Below are 26,418 nucleotides of genomic sequence, written 5' to 3'. Positions count from 1 at the left end.
CAAAACCGGTTCTTTGTACAAGTAAAAAATATAACGCCGGGAGGCATTTGGCAAGAAGTTGACCTGCTACAAAAAAAAAAAATTTAATATTGCTTCTGTCCGCGGGAACTTTTACAAAAAACTGATATTTACATCTCCAAGTCAAAGTCAAAGTCTTCTAGTAATGAAGTGCAAACAGTTCAAACAACAACTAAGAGCATTTAGACCACATGTAATGTGTGAATAACTATCGGTCTGCAGCAGTCTGATGCACCGCCTCTACTCCTGTGTGCTGACGGTGCCATGCTCTTCCTCAGACTCACCTCTGCGTGGTTCTTCTTCAGGTAGATCATCTCCTCCTTCAGGCCCTCCACCTGCATCTCCAGGTCGGCCCGGGCCATGGTCAGGTCGTCCAGGACCTTACGCAGCCCGACGATGTCCGCCTCCACCGACATGCGCAGCGCCATCTCGTTCTCAAACCTGTCAGGAGGAGGAGGAGGAGGAGGAGGAGGAGGAGGAGGAGGAGGAGGTTGATGCACCCGCTCGATTAGTGTTACCGACAACAAAAAGAAGAAGAGACGAGGTGGATCTCCTCCGGGAACCGGTCGCACCGGTCGTGCGCCTCGTCTGCGCGCTCCGCCCTGTGACCGCGCGCGCGGCCGCTGAGCAAACACGCAGCCGCGGTGCCAGCTGCGCGGCCCAGATGTCTCCTCTATAAACTCTAATTTGGTACTTAGGACTTCTTTTCACTCACTTGATCCTGAAGTCCTCCGCTGCCAGCCTGGCGTTGTCGATCTGCAGCATCAGCCGCGCGTTGTCCTGCGTGGCGGCGCGGATCTGGAGACACCGGGAGACGGGAGTTTATGAACCACGTGAAACACTCATAGATGCATATGTTAGGGATTCATGACTGGAAGGTTTTGTTTTTGTTATCAGCCACATGTTTGTCCTGTACCTGCTGTAATATGACACCCTCACATGATGTACTCATGGTAAACACGAGCGCCTGCAGGCGAGGGACCGGCGGGTTGAGTGTGTGTGCCTCGCACATCCAGAAGGAGCACACACACCTGATATTATATGATCATTACTATTTATATCTTTATACTGTCGACGTGGCTTTAGAAATGATTCCGCACACAGCGAGGCCGCGAGGACGTCATGTCGTGGGGAAATATGTCATAAGAAATGTTTAAAGAGGAAGCTTTGAAACATCACACACATTATTCATCTCTATTGGAGGTCGTTGTGTGTGTGTGTGTGGGGGGGGGGGGGTACCTTTCTGCGCAGGTCTTCGATGATGGCCTCGTACTTGCTGTAGTCCTTGGCGGCGGGGGTCTGCTTGTCGTACCACTCCCGGATCTGGAGCTCCAGCTTGGCGTTGGCGGCCTCCAGGGAGTGCACCTTGTCCATGTAGGTGGCCAGCCGGTCGTTGAGGTTCTGCATGGACAGCTTCTTGTTTTCCGACGGTGATGAGTAACTGTTCCCCATGCTTCCACTTCCAACTCCTCCACCAACTCCGGACCCGAGGACCCCCGCCATGTCAAAGCCGGAGCCCAGGCCGTTGGAGGGGTACGACAACCGGGTGTTGCGGCCCCCCGCGCCGCCGTGGACGCTGGTGCCCCGAATGGCGCTCGACATCCTGGGCAAAGAGGACATGGAGAAGCCAGAGGCGCCGAGGCTGTACTTGTTGGACATGTTCCGAGGTGGGTGGGTGGTGCAGCTGGAGAGAGAGAGGGAGAGAGGGAGAGAGGGAGAGGAGCCGATGGAGCTGCGGCGGCCTGCAGGCAGCTCTTTATAGCCTCCTCCCGGACGGGGGCGCGGCCGCCAGGTGGGAGGACGAGATGCTGCCGCTGCACCGGGGGTGTGACCGGGTGCGGCGGGCTGTCGGGATATGTGATGGCTGCCACAGGTGTGGGAGTAATTGTTCATTAATTATCAAAGTATGTATACTCACAAATACATGTCAGGGGCCATCCCATCTCATCTCGCGCCTCATGGCGTCTCTAGTCTGACTCGTTTGAATCCGGCGGTGTCGTTGGACTCATTTCATTCCAATAGCAAAGCAGCAGCCAACCGGATCTATGAAGGTTGATTTCAGGAATGCAGGCGTCATTGTTTTTATTAATAGCCGACTCGTTAAACAATTGTAATTGCATTAATTTTTTTTTATTCAAACATTTCTCTTAAATATTCAAAGCTAAGTCGGTGATTGATTTTAATTGACTAAATACTTTGTTTCCTGAACACAGACTTTAGTTAAACGAGACGCCGTCCTGTGATTGGATCACAGCAGCGATAACGCTAATTGGTCAGGGGCAGGCCCGGGGTGGGTAATCGGGAGAATCGGGAGTGTTCCCGGTGGGCCGCTTCACTTCTGGGCCGGTCGAGGATTGTATTTGTTGACATTTGTCACGTTAGTCCATCTTCTCTTAAAGTGGGCTAAACACGTTCCGCATTCTGACACCGCAGCCTCTGCATGGGTTACCGTGCGAGGAAGTTCACCCCTGCCATATAATAGAGTTGGTTCAGTCCATTATGGAACCAACCAACTCAATTTGGGAGAGGAGAACTTCACCCCTCCAAAATAGAGTTGGTTCGGTCCTTAGCCGTCTTTTCCAAAAAGTTTTCTCAGCTCCTGATAGCTGGGCCGGCCCGACCGCAACGATACGCGTCAGGGAGGACGGAGGGGAGGAAGAGGGCAGGAGGGGCTGGAAAAGCCAGGTTGAAAAAAAGAAAGGCATTGGAGGAGGATGCTGCCAAATGTGCCAAGCTTACAGATTTATTTTCACGAGGACAAACACAAGTGGCAACTGGTAAAGAGAGACAAAGGCCTAATGATTAGCAACATAACTATTCGGCTAACGTTGTAGCCGTGATTAATATCATTGCAGCGTTGTCAACCTATTCCCAAGCAAAATATTACATTGAATTAAAATATTAGCCTTTTTATATCACCCAAAATATGGCGATCCATAGACTTTGCAAATATTATGCAAATATTGGTATATACTATTGATATTGAAGTATGCAGTAATATGACTTCATTTTTCTTTGTAGCTTCGGAGCAGCGATAAGAGTCTCCTGCTGAAAATGATGAGCCCGACATTTGCAATGAGGAGGCCATGACGACAGGGACAGGTAGAGAGGATAACAGAGGACACTATATGAATTAAAGTTATATATTATAAGAAAGAGCAGTAGAGTACTTGATGAACCAATATGCATTGTTTACTCAGAAGTGGGTGTAGTAAAGGAGTAAATCACCACTATATAATACTCATGCAGAAAAATGAGAATGACAATGACAATGACCATGATAATGACCATGACCATGACAATGACCATGACAATGACAATGACAATGACCATGACAATGACCATGACCATGACCATGACAATGACCATGACAATGATAATGGCCATGACAATGACCATGACCATGACCATGATAATGACCATGATAATGACCATGACCATGACCATGACCATGACCATGATAATGACCATGACCTTGACCATGACCATGACCATGACAATGACCATGACAATGACCATGACAATGACCATGACAATGATAATGACCATGACAATGACCATGACCTTGACCATGATAATGACCATGACAATGACCATGACAATGACCATGACAATGACCATGCCAATGACCATGATAATGACCATGACCATGCCAATGACCATGACAATGACCATGACCATGACCATGTCCATGACCATGTCAATGACCATGACAATGACCATGACAATGACCATGACCTTGACCATGATAGTGACCATGACCATGATAATGACCATGACAATGACCATGACAATGACCATGACGGCCCCCATGAGGTCTCACTCCAACAAATCTGGCCTACTGCCTCATCTGAGTCTGACACCCCTGCTACGCCCTTCTGCCTTTTTTAATGTTGTGCATATTTTTTGTTAACTTCTCATCTTAAGTGGATTATTATTGTTGTATTTAACCTTTAGATTATTTGTTGGACCATGGTATTAATAAAAGAACTACAGGATAGTAAGAGCTGAACTGTTGCTTCATTTATCCAATTTCCACTACACCATGAAAAAAGTGGGCTGGTCTTGAGCCTGATATTCCCGGGCTGAAAAGTGGCCCCACTCCGGCCCTGGGCACGGGCATACAGTCAAGTGTGTGTGTGTGGGGGGGGGGGGTCTCTGTGTGTGTATGTGTGTATGGGTCTGTGTGTGTGTGTGTGTGGGGGGTGTCTCTGTGTGTGTGTGTATGGGTCTGTGTGTATGTAGGTCTATGTATGTGTGTGTGTGGGGGTCTCTGTGTGTGTGTGGGGGGGGTCTGTGTGTGTGTGTGTGTGTGTGTGTGTGTGTGTATGTGTGTAGGTCTGTGTGTGTGTGGTCTGCGTGTGTGCGTGTGTGTGTGTGTGTGTGTGGGTGGGGGCAGGTGTGTGTGTGTGTGTGTGTGTGTATGGGTCTGTGTGTGTGTGGGTCTGTGTGTGTGTGTGTGTGTGGGTCTGTGTGTGTGTGTGTGTGGGTCTGTGTGTGTGTGTGTGTGTGGGTCTGTGTGTGTGGGTCTGTGTGTGTGTGTGTGTGTGTGTGTCTGTGTGTGTGTGTGTGTGTGTGGGTCTGTGTGTGTGTGTGTGTGTGTGTGTGGTCTGTGTGTGTGTGTGTGTGTGTGGGTCTGTGTGTGTGTGTGTGTGTGTGTGTGTGTGTGTGTGTGTGTGTGTGTGTGGGTCTGTGTGTGTGTGTGTGTGTGTGTGGGTGTGTGTGTGTGTATAGGTCTGTGTGTGTGTGGGGGTCTGTGTGTGTGTGTGCGTGTGTGTGTGTGTGTGTGTGTGTGTGTGTGTGTGTGTGTGTGTGTGTGTGTGTGTGTGTGTGTGTGTGTGTGTGTGTGTGTGTGTGTGTGTGTGTGTGTGTGTGTGTGTGTGGGTCTGTGTGTGTGTGTGTGTGTGTGTGTGTGTGTGTGTGTGTGTGTGTGTGTGTGTGTGTGTGTGTGTGTGTGTGTGTGTGTGTGTGTGTGTGTGTGTGTGTGTGTGTGTGTGTGTGTGTGGGCCTGTTGTTTTGGAACCAGAAAGATGAGCATTAAGTTGTATGATGATGACTTAACATATCAATGGCGACCATGAACTCTGTTTCCAGTGTTTGAAGCTTTAAGACTGAACGCATCATCTCGCTCTTCCGGTAAGCTCTGGTTGCTCAACAGCGAGCATGACTTCTTCTTCTCTCCCTCCCGCTCCCTCTTGCTCAGTGTGTCTCATGTATAGTTATCCCCCTGCCTCCCTTAATGATAACGATACATGCAACAAGTGTAGTTTATTTGCTAGGTTGGAGGCAGGTCTAAGTGGGTTAGATGCACGGCTCCGCGCTATCGAAGCTCAGACAGCTATGCTAGTTAGCCCGCCCTCTCCCGTAGCCGGCGCGGAGCTACAGTCAGCTGATAGCTGTTCCCCGGCGGTAACCGTGCAGCCGGATGGTTGGGTAACTGTTCGCAGGAGTAGTAAGTCTACACAGAAGCCCGCTGTGCACCAACCACTTCACGTTTCCAACCAGTTTTCCCTGCTCAGCGACACACCCGCTGAGGAACACACCCTGGTTATCGGGAGCTCTACAGTCAGGAACGTGAAAATAGCGAAGCCACGGACCAGAGTCGTGTGCCTCCCGGGGGCCAGAGCGGGCGACGTGGAGTCTTGTTTGAAGCTGCTGGCTAAGGACAAGCGGAGATACAGTCAGATTGTAATACACGCCGGTGGTAATGACGCCCGAGCCCGCCGCTCGGAAGTCACTAAAGGTCATGTGGAATCGGTGTGTGCTTATGCCAAGACGTTGTCGGACACCGTTGTTTTCTCTGGCCCTCTCCCAAATGTGCAGACAGACGAATTGTTTAGCCGAATGTTGTCTTCCAACCGCTGGCTGTCGAGGTGCCCAGCGAATAATGTGGGCTACGTAGACAACTGGAAGACTTTCTGGGGAAAACCTGATCTGATGAGGAGAGACGGCATCCATCCCACGTTGGACGGAGCGCGTCTCATTTCTGACCACATGACCACCGGACAGCCGTATCCGTGACAACGCAGGGTTCATGTCAGAAGGCAGAAACAGAGGAGCCCCACGCCCCTCACCCAGTGTCCCCCATAGCACCTCCCTCCCCCGGGGCCTCCCCCCCCTCTCACCCAGTGTCCCCATAGCACATCCTCCCCGGGCCTCCCCTCACCCAGTGTCCCCATAGCACATCCCTCCCGGGCCTCCCCCTCTCACCCAGTGTCCCCATAGCACACCTCCCCCGGGCCTCCCCTCACCCAGTGTCCCCATAGCACATCCTCCCGGGCCTCCCCTCTCACCCAGTGTCCCCATAGCACATCCCTCCCGGGCCTCCCCTCTCACCCAGTGTCCCCATAGCACATCCCTCCCGGGGCCTCCCCTCTCACCCAGTGTCCCCATAGCACATCCTCCCGGGGCCTCCCCTCTCACCCAGTGTCCCCATAGCACATCCTCCCCGGGCCTCCCCTCTCACCCAGTGTCCCCATAGCACATCCTCCCCGGGCCTCCCCTCTCACCCAGTGTCCCCATAGCACATCCCTCCCCGGGCCTCCCCCTCTCACCCAGTGTCCCCATAGCACATCCCTCCCCGGGCCTCCCCTCTCACCCAGTGTCCCCATAGCACATCCTCCCCAGGCCTCCCCCTCTCACCCAGTGTCCCCATAGCACATCCCTCCCCAGAGCCTCCCCTCTCACCCAGTGTCCCCATAGCACATCCCTCCCCGGGCCTCCCCCTCTCACCCAGTGTCCCCATAGCACATCCCTCCCCGGGCCTCCCCTCTCACCCAGTGTCCCCATAGCACATCCCTCCCCAGAGCCTCCCCTCACCCAGTGTCCCCATAGCACATCCTCCCCGGGCCTCCCCTCTCACCCAGTGTCCCCATAGCACACCCTCCCGGGCCTCCCCTCTCACCCAGTGTCCCCATAGCACACCCCTCCCCGGGCCTCCCCTCTCACCCAGTGTCCCCATAGCACATCCCTCCCCGGGCCTCCCCTCTCACCCAGTGTCCCCATAGCATCCCTCCCCAGAGCCTCCCCTCTCACCCAGTGTCCCCATAGCACATCCCTCCCCGGGCCTCACCCCTCTCACCCAGTGTCCCCATAGCACACCTCCCCGGGCCTCCCCTCTCACCCAGTGTCCCCATAGCACATCCCTCCCGGGCCTCCCCTCTCACCCAGTGTCCCCATAGCACATCCCTCCCGGGCCTCCCCTCTCACCCAGTGTCCCCATAGCACATCCCTCCCGGGCCTCCCCCTCTCACCCAGTGTCCCCATAGCACATCCTCCCCGGGCCTCACCCTCTCACCCAGTGTCCCCCATAGCACATCCCTCCCGGGCCTCCCCTCTCACCCAGTGTCCCCATAGCACATCCCTCCCGGGCCTCCCCTCTCACCCAGTGTCCCCCCTAGCACATCCCTCCCCAGGCCTCCCCCTCTCACCCAGTGTCCCCATAGCACATCCCTCCCAGAGCCTCCCCTCTCACCCAGTGTCCCCATAGCACCTCCTCCCCAGAGCCTCCCCTCTCACCCAGTGTCCCCCATAGCACCTCCCTCCCCCGGGGCCTCCCCCCCTCTCACCCAGTGTCCCCCATAGGAGGAAGCGCTGTGCCAACGGCTGCTTGTTTCAGTAGTGGCGTTTTGCTTTTATTTTATTGTCTTTTTTTGCACTTTTCCTCTCTTTTTCTTTTTCTTTTCTTTCACGTTTGTCTTAGTTACGGTCGGACGCTGGACCATAACTACTTTTTTCGATACTTCTACTGTGGCTTTTGTTCACTTTGTCGTGAGTATCGGTGAGCCACAGCAAAACAATGACGGGGACCGTCGTCTACTCGCGTGCTCAGCTGATCGCTGTGCAGGCCGAAGCTTCTGCCTGGAGACAGACCTGTGATCCCACTGGAGCTACGGAGGAGGCTCGCGTTGCAGATCGGGTATCAAGCGGAGGGCTAAAACGAGGAGATACAAACCCTCGGTACCGTCGATCATAACGGGGAACGTGAGGTCTTTGGCGAATAAGACGGATGAGCTCGGCGCGCTGGTAATGTCCGAGAGGATCTTCCGTGAGAGCAGTCTCTTGTGCTTCACTGAGACGTGGCTACACGCGGACTATCCGGATCACAGCGCGTCTTTGCCCGGCTTCAGGACTGTTCGGGCTGACAGAGACGCTACACAGAGCGGCAAGAAGAGGGGGGGCGGGATCGCTGTTTATGTGAATGAATGGTGGTGCCATCCGGACCATGTGTGCGTGAAGGAGCGCTTCTGTAGCCCGAACATTGAACTGTTGGCCGTGGGGATGCGCCCGTACTATTTGCCGAGAGAGTTCACGTCCGCCATTGTGGTTGTCGTGTACGTGCCGCCATCAGCTGACGCTGAGGAAGCTGTGGACACCATCCACTCCACTGTGTCTGCTCTGCTGAATCATCAGCCTGGAGCATTCATGGCCATCACTGGTGACTTTAACCACACCACACTGGATAAAGCTCTGCCAACCTTCCATCAATACATAGACTGCCCAACAAGGAACAATAAAACTCTGGACTTGCTGTATGCTAATACTAAGGACGCATACAGCGCCACTGCCCTTCCCCCCCTCGGCAGGTCTGATCATGACCTGGTCCGGCTGACACCCAGGTATGTTCCTCTGGTGAAGAGGCTGCGGTGACCACCAGGACTGTGAGGAGGTGGTCTCTGGAGGCTAACGACGCTCTACAGGACTGCTTGGAGTCAACGGACTGGGATGTGCTGTGTGGACCGCACGGGGAGGACATCAACAGTATGACCGACTGCATCACGGAATACATCAAGTTCTGTGAACACACCACCATCCCATCACGGACTGTGCGCTGCTTCCCCAACAACAAGCCCTGGATCACCAGGGACCTGAAGGTGCTTCTTAACATGAAGAAAGCTGCTTTCAGGTCTGGAGACAGGGATGAGCTGAGGAAAGCCCAGCGCAACCTAAAGGTGAAGCTCAGGAGGCAAGGACTCCTACAGGAGGAAGCTGGAGGCCAAACTCCAGCTGAACAACACAAGGGAGGTGTGGTCTGGCATGAAGCAGATAACTGGCTTCAAGGTGGGAGGAGACAGCCAGGGGCTCCTGGAGAGGGCCAACGAGCTGAACTGTTTTTCAATAGGTTCAGTTCACAGCCCTCCCGTCTCCTCCACATCACACCTCCCAAACACCTCCTCCCCTCTGTCCCCCTGCTGAGCTGCACATCCACCGAGCCCTCAATAACAATGGGCTCCTCCACCCTCCCCTCTCTCTGTGACGACTGACCAGGTGAGAAGACAGCTGGAGAAACTACACCAGCGCAGAGCTGAAGGTCCTGATGGCATCAGCCCCAGGGTCCTAAAGACCTGCCCACCCAGCTGTCTGGTGTCCTGCAGCGCCTCTTCAACCTCAGCCTGAGGCTGGGGGAAGTACCCGTGCTGTGGTAGACGTCGTGCCTGGTCCCTGTCCCAAAGAAGTCAGCACCATCTGGCCTCAACGACTACCGACCGTCGCCTCACCTCCCATGTGATGAAGGTGCTGGAGAGGCTGGTCTTGGCCCACCTCCGGCCGCAGGTGAAATCATCGTTGGACCCTCTGCAATTTGCTTACCAGCCTCATGTGGGAGTGGACGACGCCATCATCTACCTGCTGCAACGAGCTCAGTCGCACCTGGATGGAACCGGTGTCTCTGTGAGAGTCACTTTCTTTGACTTCTCCAGTGCATTTAACACCATCCAGCCACTGCTGCTGAGTGAGAAGCTGCGGTGGCCGTGTGGACGCGTCCACCATCTCCTGGATCACTGACTACCTCACAGGCAGACCACAGTTTGTCAGAATGGGCCGTGTGCTGTCTGGAACGGTGGTCAGTGATGTTGAGCCCACAGGAACTGTTCTGTCTCCTTCCTCTTCACCCTGTACACCAGTGACTTCCAGTACAACACGGAGTCATGCCATCTGCAGAAGTACTCTGATGATTCTGCAGTGGTCGGGTGTATTAGGGATGGACGGGAGGAGGAGTACAGGGCAGTGGTGAGTGACTTTGTAAAGTGGGCCGATGAGAACCACCTGCGGCTGAACGTGGCCAAGACCAGAGAGATGGTGGTGGACTTCAGGAGGAAGGCGACAGCTCCTACACCTCTGAGTGTCCTGGGAGTGGACGTGGACATGGTGGAGGAGTACAAGTACCTGGGCGTCTCCATCGACAGCCGACTGAACTGGAAGGCCAACATCAACGCTGTGTACAAGAAGGGGATGAGTCGACTCTTTTTCCTGAGAAAGCTTCGATCCTTCAACGTGTGCAGCAAGATGCTGGAGTTATTCTACCAGTCGGTTGTGGCCAGTGTGCTGCACTTTGCCATTGTCTGCTGGGGGAGCAGCATCGGAGCCGGTGACACCAGCCGTCTTAACAAACTGGTTAGGAAGGCTGGCTCCATCATCGGCTGCCAGCTGGAGCACCTGGAACAGGTGGTGGAGGAGGACGTTGAAGAAACTGGTGTCCATATTGGACAACCCGGACCACCCTCTCCACCACCTCCTACAGGGACAGAGGAGTACTTTCTCCAGACGTCTCCTCACGCTCCGCTGCCACAAGGAGAGATACAGGAGAACATTCCTGCCGACGGCTATGAGGCTCTACAACAGTTCACCTCTTGCCAGATCACCCTAACCCTTCTTATATTTTGTGTTTTGGTTTTTTATTCTTGTGTGTTGCTGCTACTGACTCGACAAATTTCCCCTTGGGGATTAATAAAGTATATATCTATCTATCTATCTATCATAGCACCTCCCTCCCCCGGGGCCTCCCCCCCTCTCACCCAGTCCCTCCCAGAGCTCCATAGAGACTGTGTCTGTCCCACGGCCACTTCAACTTAAATTAATTCTATCAAAAGTAAGCAGAAGAGGAGTCGTACACAATAACCTTATACAAGTTAACACCATTATTTCAGCAGTGCAACAAAACAGGACTATTAAATGTGGTCTCCTAAATATTCGATCTCTGTCATCTAAAGCTGTGTTACTAAATGATTTAATATCAGATAATCACATTGATTTATGTTGTCTAACTGAAACCTGGCTGAGCCATGAAGAATATTTTTGTTTAAATTTTTTATTTTTATTTTATTTATTTATTTAACCAGGAAATGCCTCATTGAGATTAAAAATCTCCTTTACAAGAGTGTCCTGGCCAAGACAGCAGCAGCAGCACGTCACACAAAGTTTATACAATACAACATAAAACATAAAACAGTGACAGACAATATATAAAACGAAAAACTAAATCACAGCATGAATAAAACCAAAACTAAGTCTCAAGCCAACACAACCCAGCTCACACAGGAGCACATACCGCCGTCATATAAAACATCTACAGCTAGATGAATTTCCCTCCAATATTTTCAATCTATTTTTAAAAACACCTCAGGAGACCGGCTCCCGGAGACCCAGGTCTGTCTGCAGCAAATTCCAAGCCGCAGGAGCAGCAAACTTAAAACCTCTTTTCCCCATTTCCAAACGGATGTTGTCTGCCTAAATGAATCGACTCCTCCAAGTCATATTAATACTCACATTCCTCGAGGCACCGGTCGAGGAGGTGGAGTAGCAGCCATCTTTGACTCAAGCCTATTAATAAATCCTAAACCTAAATTACACTACACCTCATTTGAAAGCCTTGTTCTTAGTCTTTCACAACCAACCTGGAAAACACTACAGCCAATTCTATTTGTGATTCTGTACCGGCCACCAGGTCCATATTCAGAGTTTATATCTGAATTCTCAGAATTTATATCAAGTTTGGTTCTTAAAACTGATAAAGTTATTATTGTAGGAGATTTTAATATCCATGTGGATGTTGATAATGATTGCCTTAGTGCTGCATTCATCTCCTTGTTGGACTCGATTGGCTTCTGCCAGAGAGTGCAGAAACCCACTCACAGCTTTGGCCACACGCTTGATCTTGTTCTTACTTATGGCGTTGACATTGAGCATCTAAAGGTCTTCAGAATCCTCTTCTGTCAGACCACAACCTCATCACTTTAGTTCATACTACCGGAGTGTACACCGTTAGTCAAAAGGTTCTACACCAGATGTTCAACTGACATGGAGCTACATTTAAAGAAGAGATTCCTTCTGCATTTGATTCGATACCACGTCTCAATATAACAGAGGACTCCTGGTCTAACTTTAGTCCGTCCCAGATTGATCATCTTGTTGATAGTGCCACAGGCTCTCTGAGAATGACACTGGACTCGATAGCCCCTCTGAAGAAGAAGACAGTGAGGAAGAGGAGGTTTGCTCCCTGGTATAACCCTCAGACCCGCAAACTGAAGCAAACATCACGAAAGCTTGAACGCATATGGCGTTCAACTCATCTCGAAGAATCCCGCTTAGTTTGGCGAGATAGTCTTAAAACATATAAGAAGGCCCTCCGTAATGCCAGAGCAGCCTATTACTCATCAGTAATAGAGAAAAATAAGAACAACCCCAGGTTTCTCTTCAGCACTGTAGCCAGGCTGACAGAGAGTCACAGCTCTGTGGAGCCGAGCATTCCTATAAACCTCAGTGGTAATGACTTTATGAACTTCTTTAATGAAAAGATTTTAACTATTAGGGACAAGATTAATATTCTCTTGCCCTTAACCAGTGATCTGTCCTCAAGTGGAATGGCCTTGGAAACCGCTGTATGCCCTGGTGTATATTTGGAGGGCTTTTCTCCATCAACCGTGACCAATTATCTTCAACGGTTTCTACTTCGAACACGTCTACCTGTCTCTTGGACCCCATCCCGACGAGGCTGCTTAAAGACGTTTTGCCTTTAATTGGCGGCTCTCTATTAGATATTATCAATGTGTCTCTGCTAACAGGCCACGTACCACACTCCTTCAAAGTGGCTGTTATTAAACCTCTACCGAAGAAGCCCACTCTGGATCCAGAGGTGTTGGCTAACTACAGACCGATCTCTAACCTCCCCTTCCTCTCCAAGATCCTTGAGGAAGTGGTCGCAAATCAGTTGTGTGACTTTCTACATCATAATTGTTTATTTGAGGAGTTCCAGTCAGGATTTAGAAAACACCACAGCACCGAGACAGCACTGGTGAAAATTACAAATGACCTCTTAATGGCAGCAGATAAAGGACTCCTCTCTGTACTGGTCTTGTTAGACCTTAGTGCTGCATTCGACACCATTGACCATGACATCCTGTTACAGAGACTGGAGCAGTCGATTGGCATTTCAGGCACGGCACTAAGTTGGTTTAAATCCTATTTATCAGATGGATCTCAATTTGTATTTGTAAACGATGACGCCTCGATAACCACCAACGTTAATCACGGAGTTCCACAAGGTTCTGTGCTTGGACCAATTTTATTTACCTTATACATGCTTCCTTTGGGCAATATTATCAGGAAACACTCCATAAACTTTCATTGTTATGCAGATGATACTCAACTATATTTATCGATAAAACCAGAGGAGAGCAACCAACTCGGTAAAATTCAAGCATGTCTTAAAGACATAAAACATGGATGACCTGCAACTTCTTGATGTTAAACTCAGACAAAACCGAAGTAATTTTAATCGGCCCTGAGCACCTCAGAGATCAATTATCTGGTGATGTGGATTCTGTAGACGGCATTGCCCTGGCATCCAACACCACTGTAAAGAATCTTGGCGTTATCTTTGATCGGGACTTGTCCTTTAACTCCCACGTAAAGCAAATCTCAAGGACTGCATTCTTTCATCTACGTAATATTTCAAAATCAGGCACATCTTGTCTCAAAAGATGCAGAAAAATTGGTTCAGCGTTCGTTACTTGAGACTGGATTACTGCAACTCCTTATTATCAGGCTGCTCTAATAAATCTCTTAGGTCCCTCAGTTGATCCAGAATGCTGCAGCTCGTGTTCTCACTAAAACTAAAAAGAGATCACATCACTCCTGCACTAGCTGCTCTGCACTGGCTCCCAGTAAAATCAAGAATCACTTTTAAAATTCTTCTCTTAACCTACAAAGCCTTGATTGGTGATGCTCCATCATATCTTAAGGAGCTTGTAGTACCATATTGCCCCACTAGAGAGCTACGCTCACTAAATGCGGGACTACTTGTAGTTCCTAGAGTCTTAAAAAGTAGAATGGGAGCCAGAGCCTTTAGTTATCAAGCTCCTCTTTTATGGAACCAGCTTCCAATTTCAGTCCGGGAGGCAGACACAGTCACCTCATTTAAGAGTAGACTTAAGACCTTCCTCTTTGACAGAGCTTATAGTTAGGGCTGAATCAGGTTCACCTGGTCCAGCCCCTTGATATGCTGCTATAGGCTTATAGCTGCCGAGGGACGTTTTAGGATGCACTGAGTACCTATCTCCTCTTTTCTCTCTCCTTAAGGATGAATGTTCATCTCTCAATCACACCTTACTAACTCTGCTTTCTCCCCGGAGTCCTTGTGACTTCACGTCTCATGGGGTCATCGGACCCTATGAGACGGCATAGATCCTATCTGCTGATGGATCATCGAGGTCTGGGTCGTGGAATTCCTGCTCCTGACTGCGCCACTGTCCTGTTGAGACTCCGCCCACTGTTGAGACTCCGCCCTCTCCTCCCCACCGCCATCTGCCTGATGGATCGTGGAGGTCTCCATCGTGGAATATGCCTACTATGAACTATTCATACACTCTGTCATATTCATTGAATGTATTTTAACTCTAAATCTGTCCTTCTGGTCACATGACATCTATTGCATCTGTCCATCCTGGAGAGGGATCCTCCTCTGTTGCTCTCCTCCAGGTTTCTTCCCTTTTTTTCCCCCTGAAGGGTTATTTGGGAGTTTTTCCTGGTCCGATGTGAGGTTTTGGGGCAGGGATGTCTATGTGTACAGATTGTAAAGCACTCCGAGACAAATTTGTAATTTGTGAAATTGGGCTATACAAATAAACTGAATTGAATTGAATTGAAAGACTTCCATGAAGCCATGAGACTCATGTTTGCTACCAGAGAAGACTCCCCCTGCTGGCCATTAGTAAGAATGAAGGTTTAAGGCACTTTACGTCCCATTGTTTGTGGACATGCATCGGTAATGTCATCCATATGTTGAGGTGTTTCAGTCTGGAGCAACAACCTGACCACATGACCTCATGACCTCATGACCACATGACCTCATGACCTCATGACTACATGACCTCATGACCACATGACCTCATGACCTCATGACTACATGACCTCATGACCACATGACCTCATGACCACATGACCACATGACCACATGACCACATGACCACATGACCTCATGACCTCATGACCTCATGACCACATGACCTCATGACCTCATGACCACATGACCTCATGACCTCATGACCACATGACCTCATGACCACATGACCACCTGACCTCATGACCTCATGACCTCATGACCTCATGACCACATGACCACATGACCTCATGACCACATGACCTCATGACCTCATGACCTCATGACCACATGACCTCATGACCTCATGACCACATGACCTCATGACCTCATGGCCACATGACCACATGACCTCATGACCTCATGACCTCATGACCTCATGACCATCATCTCTGGAGCCGCCGTGATTAAAAAGATGTTGTTGATGTGTAAACAAGTGTAAAGTCATAAACAGAGACGACTCAACTCATGTTAGTTCACTCAAAAAGCAGAAGTAATATTCTGAGACACATTCAAGCTGCCAAGGCACTTAAACACTTGGCACGTTCACTTTACGCTCAAAAGTAAATGATCTAGCGCAGCGATTCCCAAAGTGTGGGCTGGGGCCCACTGGTGGGCCGCGAAGGTACTGTAGGTGGGCCGCGAGAGGTCATTTACAATAAATAAATAAAATGTTTTTAATTTTCAATTTTGAAAAGTTTGAAATTAATATACAAATATTTATTTGTTTGTTTCGTATCTGCTGTGTGTGTGAGTGTGTGTGTGAGTGTGTGTGTGTGTGTGTGTAGGTGTGTCACTCTCCACAAACCTATTTGTAACACTTGTATATATTATGCAGGGAAGTAGGGAGTTTGACCACATTTTCTTTCTTTTTGTCATCTGTTTTTGTTCGATAGGGAGTTAGGGAAGAACGGTGTATATTGATTTTATTTTTTGTTTGCTTAGGTTAGTTAGTTAGTTTCCTTTTAAAAGTAAGAGGTGTTTTGTTGTTTGTATTTTGGCCTTGTCGGCTCCTGAAGCTGTTCTCCCAGCCCCAAATAAATACAAAAAATAACAAACGCAAAGTTGGATAGTGGTCTCGCTCTTTCCTGTTGCGTCTAAGACCTTGTCGTAACATTGGGGTTGCAAAATTCTGTATTTTACTTAAAACGATTGATAATTGATAAGATACAAAACGTACATCTTTTTCCTAGTTTAAGTATTATTTGAACAATTCTAGCGGCACATTCGTTATGTGAAACATTAATTGATGAAGCAGAAACAATTTAAACGAACAGATTAATAAAACAATAAGGCTCTCGCTCGAAACGGCTGCTCTTGTCCGCCTGTCGTTATTCAACAAAAGGCGCTGCCAAACAAAACGATGTCCAATGGGGCGCCCTCTTGTCGTATTAAAGTAAATATATATGAGCTCCAGAGAAAATGGTATACAAAACATAATTTGTCGGTTAATAAATTTTTAATCAGTTAAATTCTGAAGGTCATTTAATCATCCCTAGTTCATGTTTTGATCAGAGTTGTGATTAAAGGCTTGGGTGGGCCGCTGAAGATTTTCAGATTTCAAATTGGACCGCGGCATTCTTGAGTTTGGGAACCGCTGATCTTGTGTTTATATTGGCAACATGATCAGGAACAGCTCATGAGGACGATGTGTTCTCTGGAAGCACAAACTGTTCTCTGAGCACTGTCTGCTCGACTTCTGAGGAACGTCTAGAAGAGCAGACGTCCCTCGCTCTCATGGTGGGATCCAGACCCGTTGTTCTGTCGTTGTTGACAGGAGACTCAAGAACACGTCTCCGTGTCGACGTCAGGAGGAGCGCTGTCTGATTCTTCAAGGAGAAACTTCGTCAGCAGAGAATCAATTAGTCGTGAAAATCAAATCAAATGTATGGGGATGCAATGGAGATGCAATGGGGATGCAATGTGGATGCAATGGTAATACAATGGGGATACAATGTGGATGCAATGGGAATACAATGGGGATACAATGTGGATGCAATGGGAATACAATGGGGATACAATGTGGATGCAATGGAGATGCAATGGGGATGCAATGGAGATGCAATGGGGACACAATGGGGACACAAAGGGGATAACATGGGGATGCAATGGAGATACAATGGGGATGCAATGTGGATGCAATGGGAATAAAATGAGGATACAATGTGGATGCAATGGAGATGCAATGGAGATACACTGGGGATGCAATGGAGATGCAATGGGGACACAATGGGGACACAAAGGGGATAACATGGGGATGCAATGGAGATACAATGGAGATGCAATGTGGATGCAATGGGAATACAATGGGGATACAATGGAGATGCAATGGAGATGCAATGGAGATACAATGGAGATGCAATGGAGATACAATGGGGATGCAATGGGGATGCAATGGAGATGCAATGGAGATACAATGGAGATGCAATGGAGATGCAATGGAGATACAATGGAGATGCAATGGAGATACAATGGGGATGCAATGTGGATGCAATGGGAATACAATGGGGATACAATGGAGATGCAATGGAGATGCAATGGAGATACAATGGGGATGCAATGGGGATGCAATGGGGTATTAGTCGTGAAAATCAAACGATGGTAACCATATGGTCGTGTGGTTTGTGCACAAAAGGTTTTAAAGATAAACTTACCTGATAAAATGTTTATACGACTACAATAACTTGTTTTGTCCTCTAGGTGCTGCGGATATGTGAGAACGTCTACGTTCTTTTCTATTTACATTTGTTCTTCTTAAATAGTTTAACTTTGCTTTTAGCTTGAAATGCACTTTCTAAGCCAACATCAAACAGCGTTATCTCTTTATCTCTGTTCTTAACTCTTCAACAAGCTTGGATTTGACTGAAAACAATTCAATTCAATTCAGTTTATTTGTATAGCCCAATTTCACAAATTACAAATTTGTCTCGGAGTGCTTTACAATCTGTACACATAGACATCCCTGCCCCAAAACCTCACATCGGACCAGGAAAAACTCCCAAATAACCCTTCAGGGGGAAAAAAAGGGAAGAAACCTTCAGGAGAGAACAGAGGAGGATCCCTCTCCAGGATGGACAGATGCAATAAAACAAGACTCCTCCCACTTCTTTCCCAATCCCCTTTCTCATGAAGACGGCCGGTGACGGGTTCACGCCGTGTTGACGTCTGGGCCGGTCCGCGTTGTTGTCTGTCAGCAACGTTTAGATCCCAAAGACCTCCAAACACAACCGGGTCAGCTGAGGGGGGGGGGGGGGGGACTGGATACGGTGTTCATCAAGTCCTCCTAGAGGGACTCTGATACCATCAGACTACCTCCTGTTCACCTTGTGTGTTAAAGTCACACTGGGAACATGTTGGAGGCTTTTCTTGACGCTGAAGTGTAAACACACCACACCCTCGGCGCTCCAGCTCACCGCGGACGGTTCGGTTGAAGCTGTTGCGTAACGCTGAATTAAATCACAGGACGCTGCAGGAAAACCAAACGATCACAAAAAGAGCCTCCGACTGGGGATACAGGCTTTAACTTCTTGGTACTGTGTCTGTACACATGACATCTATTGTTCTGTCCATCCTGGAGAGGGATCCTCCTCTGTTGCTCTCCTGAAGGTTTCTTCCCTTTTTTTCCCCCTGAAGGGTTATTTGGGAGTTTTTCCTGGTCCGATGTGAGGTTTTGGGGCAGGGATGTCTGTGTGTACAGATTGTAAAGCACTCCGAGACAAATTTGTAATTTGTGAAATTGGGCTATACAAATAAACTGAATTGAATTGGATGCCTCAGAGGTTCTGATAAGCAGCCCAATGGGGATCCAATGGGGAACCAATGTGGATGCAATGGGGACCTAAAGAGGACCCAATGGGGATCCAATTAGGACCCATTTGGGATCCAATGGGATCGAATGGGGATACAATGGGGTCCGTCTTTCAATCAGGGGGTTGGAGGTTCAAACCCCGCCCTAGTCGATGTGTCCTTGAGTGGCTCCCTGTCGCTGCTCTACGGTGTCTGAATGTGACAGGATTGTAAGTCGCTTTGGATAAAAGCGTCAGCTACATGACATGAGATGATAGTGATGTAATGTTTCCACAACACGGGGTTTACAGTTTGTCTCAGCTGCAGCCGGTGAAGGCCCACAGGCCCACGGGCCGAGCCCCGAGGAGCCGCTTGTTTACACAAATGTTATTCAAATTGAAGGCGTCATGAGTTCAAACTGCTCGTCCTTTGCTTCCCACAATGCACCGGGGCACGTGTGACGTAGACCTGATGAACGAGGAGTGCGGCTGATGAATGTAACAAGACTACTACATGACGTGTGATGAACGCACACACACACACACACAGACACACACAGACACACACACACAGACACACACAGACACACACAAACAACTCAATTCAGTTTATTTTGTATAGCCCATTATCATAAATTACAAAGTCCCCTCAGGGCTTTACAATCTAAACACAGACATGCCTGATCTTTGACCTTTGACCTCACATTGGATCAGGAACAACTCCCAAGAAATAGAAAAAAAACTTTCATAGGGAAAGAAGTGAAGAAACCTTCAGGAGAGAAACAGAGGAGGAACAATAGATGTCATGTGACCAGATGAACAATAGATGTCATGTGACCAGTTGATCAATAGATGTCATGTGACCAGATGAACAATAGATGTCATGTGACCAGTTGATCAATAGATGTCATGTGACCAGATGAACAATAGATGTCATGTGACCAGATGAACAATAGATGTCATGTGACTAGATGAACAATAGATGTCATGTGACCAGATGAACAATAGATGTCATGTGACCAGATGAACAATAGATGTCATGTGACTAGATGAACAATAGATGTCATGTGACCAGATGAACAATAGATGTCATGTGACCAGATGAACAATAGATGTCATGTGACTAGATGAACAATAGATGTCATGTGACCAGATGAACAATAGATGTCATGTGACTAGATGAACAATAGATGTCATGTGACCAGATGAACAATAGATGTCATGTGACCAGATGAACAATAGATGTCATGTGACCAGATGAACAATAGATGTCATGTGACCAGATGAACAATATATGTCATGTGACCAGATGAACAATAGATGTCATGTGACCAGATGAACAATAGATGTCATGTGACCAGATGAACAATAGATCTCATGTGACCAGATGAACAATAGATGTCATGTGACCAGATGAACAATAGATGCCATGTGACCAGGTGAACAATAGATGTCATGTGACCAGATGAACAATAGATGTCATGTGACCAGATGAACAATAGATGTCATGTGACCAGATGATCAATAGATATCATGTGACTAGATGAACAATATGTCATGTGACCAGATGAACAATAGATGTCATGTGACCAGATGAACAATAGATGTCATGTGACCAGATGAACAATAGATGGCATGTGACTAGATGAACAATAGATGTCATGTGACCAGATGATCAATAGATGTTATGTGACCAGATGAACAATAGATGTCATGTGACCAGATGAACAATAGATGTCATGTGACCAGGTGAACAATAGATGTCATGTGACCAGGTGAACAATAGATGTCATGTGACCAGATGAACAATATATGTCATGTGACCAGATGAACAATAGATGTCATGTGACTAGATGAACAATAGATGTCATGTGACTAGATGAACAATAGATGTCATGTGACCAGATGAACAATAGATGTCATGTGACCAGGTGAACAATAGATGTCATGTGACCAGATGAACAATATATGTCATGTGACCAGGTGAACAATAGATGTCATGTGACCAGATGAACAATAGATGTCATGTGACCAGATGAACAATAGATGTCATGTGACCAGGTGAACAATAGATGTCATGTGACCAGATGAACAATAGATGTCATGTGACCAGATGAACAATAGATGTCATGTGACCAGATGAACAATATATGTCATGTGACCAGGTGAACAATAGATGTCATGTGACCAGATGAACAATAGATGTCATGTGACCAGATGAACAATAGATGTCATGTGACCAGATGAACAATAGATGTCATGTGACCAGGTGAACAATAGATGTCATGTGACCAGATGAACAATAGATGTCATGTGACCAGATGAACAATAGATCTCATGTGACCAGATGAACAATAGATGTCATGTGACCAGATGAACAATAGATGTCATGTGACCAGATGAACAATAGATGGCATGTGACTAGATGAACAATAGATGTCATGTGACCAGATGAACAATAGATGTCATGTGACCAGATGAACAATATATGTCATGTGACCAGATGAACAATAGATGTCATGTGACTAGATGAACAATAGATGTCATGTGACCAGATGAACAATAGATGTCATGTGACCAGGTGAACAATAGATGTCATGTGACCAGATGAACAATAGATGTCATGTGACCACATGAACAATAGATGGCATGTGACTAGATGAACAATAGATGGCATGTGACTAGATGAACAATAGATGTCATGTGACCAGATGAACAATAGATGTCATGTGACCAGATGAACAATAGATGTCATGTGACCAGATGAACAATAGATGTCATGTGACCAGGTGAACAATAGATGTCATGTGACCAGATGAACAATAGATGTCATGTGACTAGAAGGAATCATTACAGAGTAATAACACATTCAATGAATATGACAGCTTGTCATCCTCAGATTATCACGATACTGAATGCTGGCAGGTGAGATCAAAGGCACACACATACACACACACACACCTGGATGTGTGGAGCGAGGCCCTGACTTGGCCCGGCCTGCTTCTACACGCTGACTGACAGCTGAGTCACTCCTTGTGATTGTTTGGTGTGAAGCAGAAGTTCTGGTGTCACCCGAGGAGCATGAACACATCACGGCGAGCACCACAGGACTTATAAGATTTAATTCTACCAACGTTATTGTGTTTAAGAGTCTCTAAACTCGTCTTTCCCAGACATCCGCGTGGCTTCCGTATCGTTTGAGGCTCCGTGTGTGATGGAGCGCGATTAACAAACCCACCTCACGCCGCCCCGTCACCTCGGGTCACCCACCCGGTCGCTCAGGACGACCAACCCGTACCGGTTCATGCAGGAATCCGGCCGAGCCCTTTATTGTACAGGTGTAACACCTTCCTCCTCATCGGCATGTGAAACTACGGAATGATAAGTGTCGGGTGCTCCGGCGGATGACAACCGTTTAACGCTGCGCTGGTATGATCAGCATCACAGGACCTGAGGCGTGGAGGAGAGGAGGGAGCAGCGGGCCAGAATGTGTTCCTTCTGGTTCTGATACGCTGCCTTTGATCTCAGATGGTAGTATTCAAATGTGCTCATTAGTAATGATTGTTGCGTAACCGTGTTGATGAATGTTGCACAGCGTACCTGTCTGGGTGGCGGTGGTTGGAGCGCCATCAGGCAGGTGTGAAGCCTCTTTGTGGTTCCTTTATTATTTCTATTGTAGGAGTCCAATTATGGAATAATGTTCAATTGGATATAAGAATGGTGAACTCATATTTTGTTTTCAAAGGAATTATTTATAAAACAATTCTTGAGGGTTATAAGTGTGATTGAAATGTATTTATATAGAAGATGTATGTGGATGTATATCTGTGTATATATATATATATAAACTTTCTTTTTAAAACAAACTATATATATATATAGTATTTTTATTTTCTTTGTTATTTTTCTTTATTTTATATTAATTTTCTGATTTATTATATATTAATTTAGGATAGGAATATAAAGCATTTTTTGCTTCTACCTTTTCAGTCTTTCTGTTTTGTATATTATATGGAATAATATTACTAATATTTACTTACTTACTTACTTAGTTAATAATTTATTTATTTACTGACTAACTTTACTTTCTTAACTAGGTTAACGAGGTTAATGAGGTTAACAAGCTTAACGAGGCCGATGAGACTCAAAGTGAAGGTCATGGCGGTAGAACTAAGTAAATAAGTAAATAAGTAAATAGGTAAGTAGGTAAATAAGTAAGTAGGTAAGTAAGTAAATAAGTAAATAAGTAAATAGGTAAGTAGGTAAAAAAGTAAGTCGGTAGGTCAGACCGTGAGCGTCCTGGGCTCCGTGTCGTCTGAAACCTTCAAACGATGAAGACGAGCAGAACAAAGAGGAGTCATGTGACCGCGGGTCATGTGACCGCGGTCCGGCTGCGGTTCTGGGTCCACAAAGCCTCGGCTGCAGAACTCCTCATGTCAGACACGACAAAAGAGTTTTAATGTTGGATCAAAGCGAGTCTGTGTTTGAGTTGTTCCTTTGTCCAGAAACATGAAGGAGAACAAAGGAAAAGATCAAAGAGACGCCGAGCGCCAGGAATGTGGCGGCAGGAGGTCCACGAGGAGAACCGGAGACCTCTAGACCTGAGACCTCTAGACCGGAGACCTCTAGACCGGAGCCCTCTGGACCGGAGACCTCTAGACCGGAGACCTCTGGACCGGAGACCTCTGGACCGGAGACCTCTAGACCTGAGACCTCTAGACCGGAGACCTCTAGACCGGAGCCCTCTGGACCGGAGACCTCTAGACCGGAGACCTCTGGACCGGAGCCCTCTGGACCGGAGACCTCTGGACCTGAGACCTCTGGACCTGAGACCTCTAGACCGGAGACCTCTGGACCTGAGACCTCTGGACCGGAGACCTCTGGACCTGAGCCCTCTGGACCGGAGACCTCTAGACCTGAGTGTCATGATCTGGAGTTTGTGTCTGGTTGTGTGTCTTGTTTTGAAGTCCTTGTGTCTTCTGTCTCCCTGTGATTGGCTGTCCTGGTCCTGATTGTTTCCTTCTGTGTGATTGCTGGCTCCGCCCTCATTGTGTTCACCTGTGTCTCGTTCCCCGTTGTCCAATCACCTCCGCCTGCCTGTGTATGTAAACCCTGTTCGTCTCATTCCCAGTGTGGCTCCGTACTGTTTGGTCCGCGTGTTTGTTGTCCTGTTAGTTGTTTGGATTAAAGATTGGTTTTTGCAGTAATGTCGGCATTTGGGTCCTCTCTCGCTGCGACAACCGTGACTTATCGTGACACTGAGACCTCTAGACCTGAGCCTTCTGGACCGGAGACCTCTAGACCTGAGCTCTCTAGACCGGATCCCTCTAGACCTGAGACCTCTGGACCTGAGGCGGCTGGTTCTCATCCCCTCAGAGGCAGAACCATCTGGAACCCACAATGGTTCTTCAGAGTGATGCCATAGAAGAACCATATCTGGTTCCTCAAAGAACCTTAACAACATTTTCTTTAAGGCACCATTTATGGTTCCACAAAGAACCTTTCAAACCAGGGTTCTCTAAAGAACCGTTTTCTTATAAAGTTCTTCAAAGTACCTCTAAAGGTGTCTCAAAGAACCTTAAAACATGGTTCTTTAAGGCACCATTTCCCAAATGGATCTTCAGTAGGTGATGGATCTTCGTAAAACCACAAAGCCTTTGAAAGAACCATTAAATAACCATTTTAGAACCATTAAAGAACCCTTATTGTTCCACACATTTGACCCTCCGGCTGACCCCTGACCCCGTGAGGTCGCCCTCCTGGACTCAACACTCCTGAATGTCGTGCGACCGACGGAGAGCGAGGCTTCCCGGCCCGCCGTGGGAGCGACGCCGCTGGGAACCGGCTGGGTGGCATTTCCTGTTTGATGACATCATGCGTCCCAGACACCGAGAACAGAGCCGGCTGCAACGCCCTGACAGGTGCTGCCTTTCCAGGATTTTAACGATGAAGGTCATGACTCATCATCATCATCCTCATCGCTGCTCTCCTGCCGACAGGTGGCCATCTTGCTGAGCGGTGTGGGAGTGAGATACGGGGAGTCTCCCAGCCGGCGTGGTTTTGGTGAGTCAGCGTGTCCTCGCAGTGTGTTTGCTTAGTAAATAACACGTGTTCCCTCACGTGTTCCCTCATCCCTCACATATTCCCTCAAGTGTTCCCTCAAGTGTTCCGTCACGTGTTCCCTCATGTGTTCCCTCAAGTGTTCCCTCACGTGTTCCCTCATCCCTCACGTATTCCCTCAAGTGTTCCCTCACGTGTTCCCTCAAGTGTTCCCTCACGTGTTCCCTCATCCCTCACGTATTCCCTCAAGTGTTCCCTCAAGTGTTCCCTCACATGTTCCCTCAAGTGTTCCCTCACGTGTTCCCTCACGTGTTCCCTAAAGTGTTCCCGCAAGTGTTCCTCACATGTTCACTCACGTGTTCCCTCAAGTGTTCCCTCACGTGTTCCCTCACATTTTCCCTCATGTTCCCTCAAGTGTTCCCTCACGTGTTCCCTCTAGTGTTCCCTCAAGTGTTCCCTCACGTGTTCACTCACGTGTTCCCTCACGTGTTCCCTCACATGTTCACTCACGTTTTCCCTCACGTGTTCCCTCACGTGTTCCCTCACGTGTTCCCTCACGTGTTCCCTCACATGTTCACTCACGTTTTCCCTCACGTGTTCCCTCAAGTGTTCCCTCACGTGTTCCCTCACATGTTCACTCACATTTTCCCTCATGTTCCCTCAAGTGTTCCCTCACGTGTTCCCTCTAGTGTTCCCTCAAGTGTTCCCTCACGTGTTCCCTCACATGTTCACTCACATTTTCCATAAAGTGTTCCCTAAAGTGTTCCCTCAAGTGTTCACTCACGTGTTCCCTCACGTGTTCCCTTAAGTGTTCCCTTAAGTGTTCCCTTAAGTGTTCCCTCACGTGTTCCCTCACGTATTCCCTCATGATGAAGGACTTCTTCTTCTCTTCCTGACAATCAGGGGTGAAAACCAGCAGACCCAGAGAGTCCCCTCCTCTGACGGGGGGACAGAGTCGGTGGAGCAGTAACAGAGTCGGTGGAGCAGTAACAGAGTCGGGTGGAGCAGTGACAGAGTCGGTGGAGCAGTGACAGAGTCGGGTGGAGCAGTAACAGAATTGGGTGGAGCAGTAACAGTCAGGTGGAGCAGTAACAGAGTCGGGTGGAGCAGTAACAGAGTCGGTGGAGCAGTGACAGTCGGGTGGAGCAGTGACAGAGTCGGGTGGAGCAGTAACAGAATTGGGTGGAGCAGTAACAGTCAGGTGGAGCAGTAACAGAGTCGGGTGGAGCAGTGACAGAGTCGGGTGGAGCAGTAACAGAGTCGGGTGGAGCAGTAACAGAGTCGGGTGGAGCAGTAACAGAGTCGGGTGGAGCAGTAACAGTCGGGTGGAGCAGTGACAGAGTCGGGTGGAGCAGTAACATAGTCGGGTGGAGCAGTAACAGAGTCGGGTGGAGCAGCTCC

At 48.3% G+C, this 26,418-nt stretch overlaps 1 protein-coding gene across 2 annotated transcripts in view; it reads right to left on the bottom strand.

The window, feature by feature from the left end:
- LOC130189889 (keratin, type I cytoskeletal 19-like) overlaps positions 1-26,418 on the bottom strand; it is a 34,415-nt gene that overhangs the window by 3,886 nt on the left and 4,111 nt on the right. For both annotated transcript variants that reach the window (XM_056408883.1, XM_056408884.1), the window contains exons 2-5: positions 1,937-2,061; positions 1,258-1,702; positions 734-816; positions 303-459 (exon numbers count right to left, since the gene is read on the bottom strand). In XM_056408883.1, coding sequence (XP_056264858.1) covers positions 303-459; positions 734-816; positions 1,258-1,702; positions 1,937-1,956 — 705 coding nt within the window. In that variant the 5' untranslated portion in view covers positions 1,957-2,061. The remainder of the gene's footprint in view (positions 1-302; positions 460-733; positions 817-1,257; positions 1,703-1,936; positions 2,062-26,418) is intronic.

The sequence above is a fragment of the Pseudoliparis swirei genome, chromosome 24 (genome assembly GCF_029220125.1).
Source record: "Pseudoliparis swirei isolate HS2019 ecotype Mariana Trench chromosome 24, NWPU_hadal_v1, whole genome shotgun sequence".
In the NCBI taxonomy this organism is placed as follows: Eukaryota; Metazoa; Chordata; class Actinopteri; order Perciformes; family Liparidae; genus Pseudoliparis; species Pseudoliparis swirei.
The sequence above is the reverse complement of the archived record's forward strand: the minus strand, read 5'-3'. Positions and strand labels throughout refer to the sequence as shown.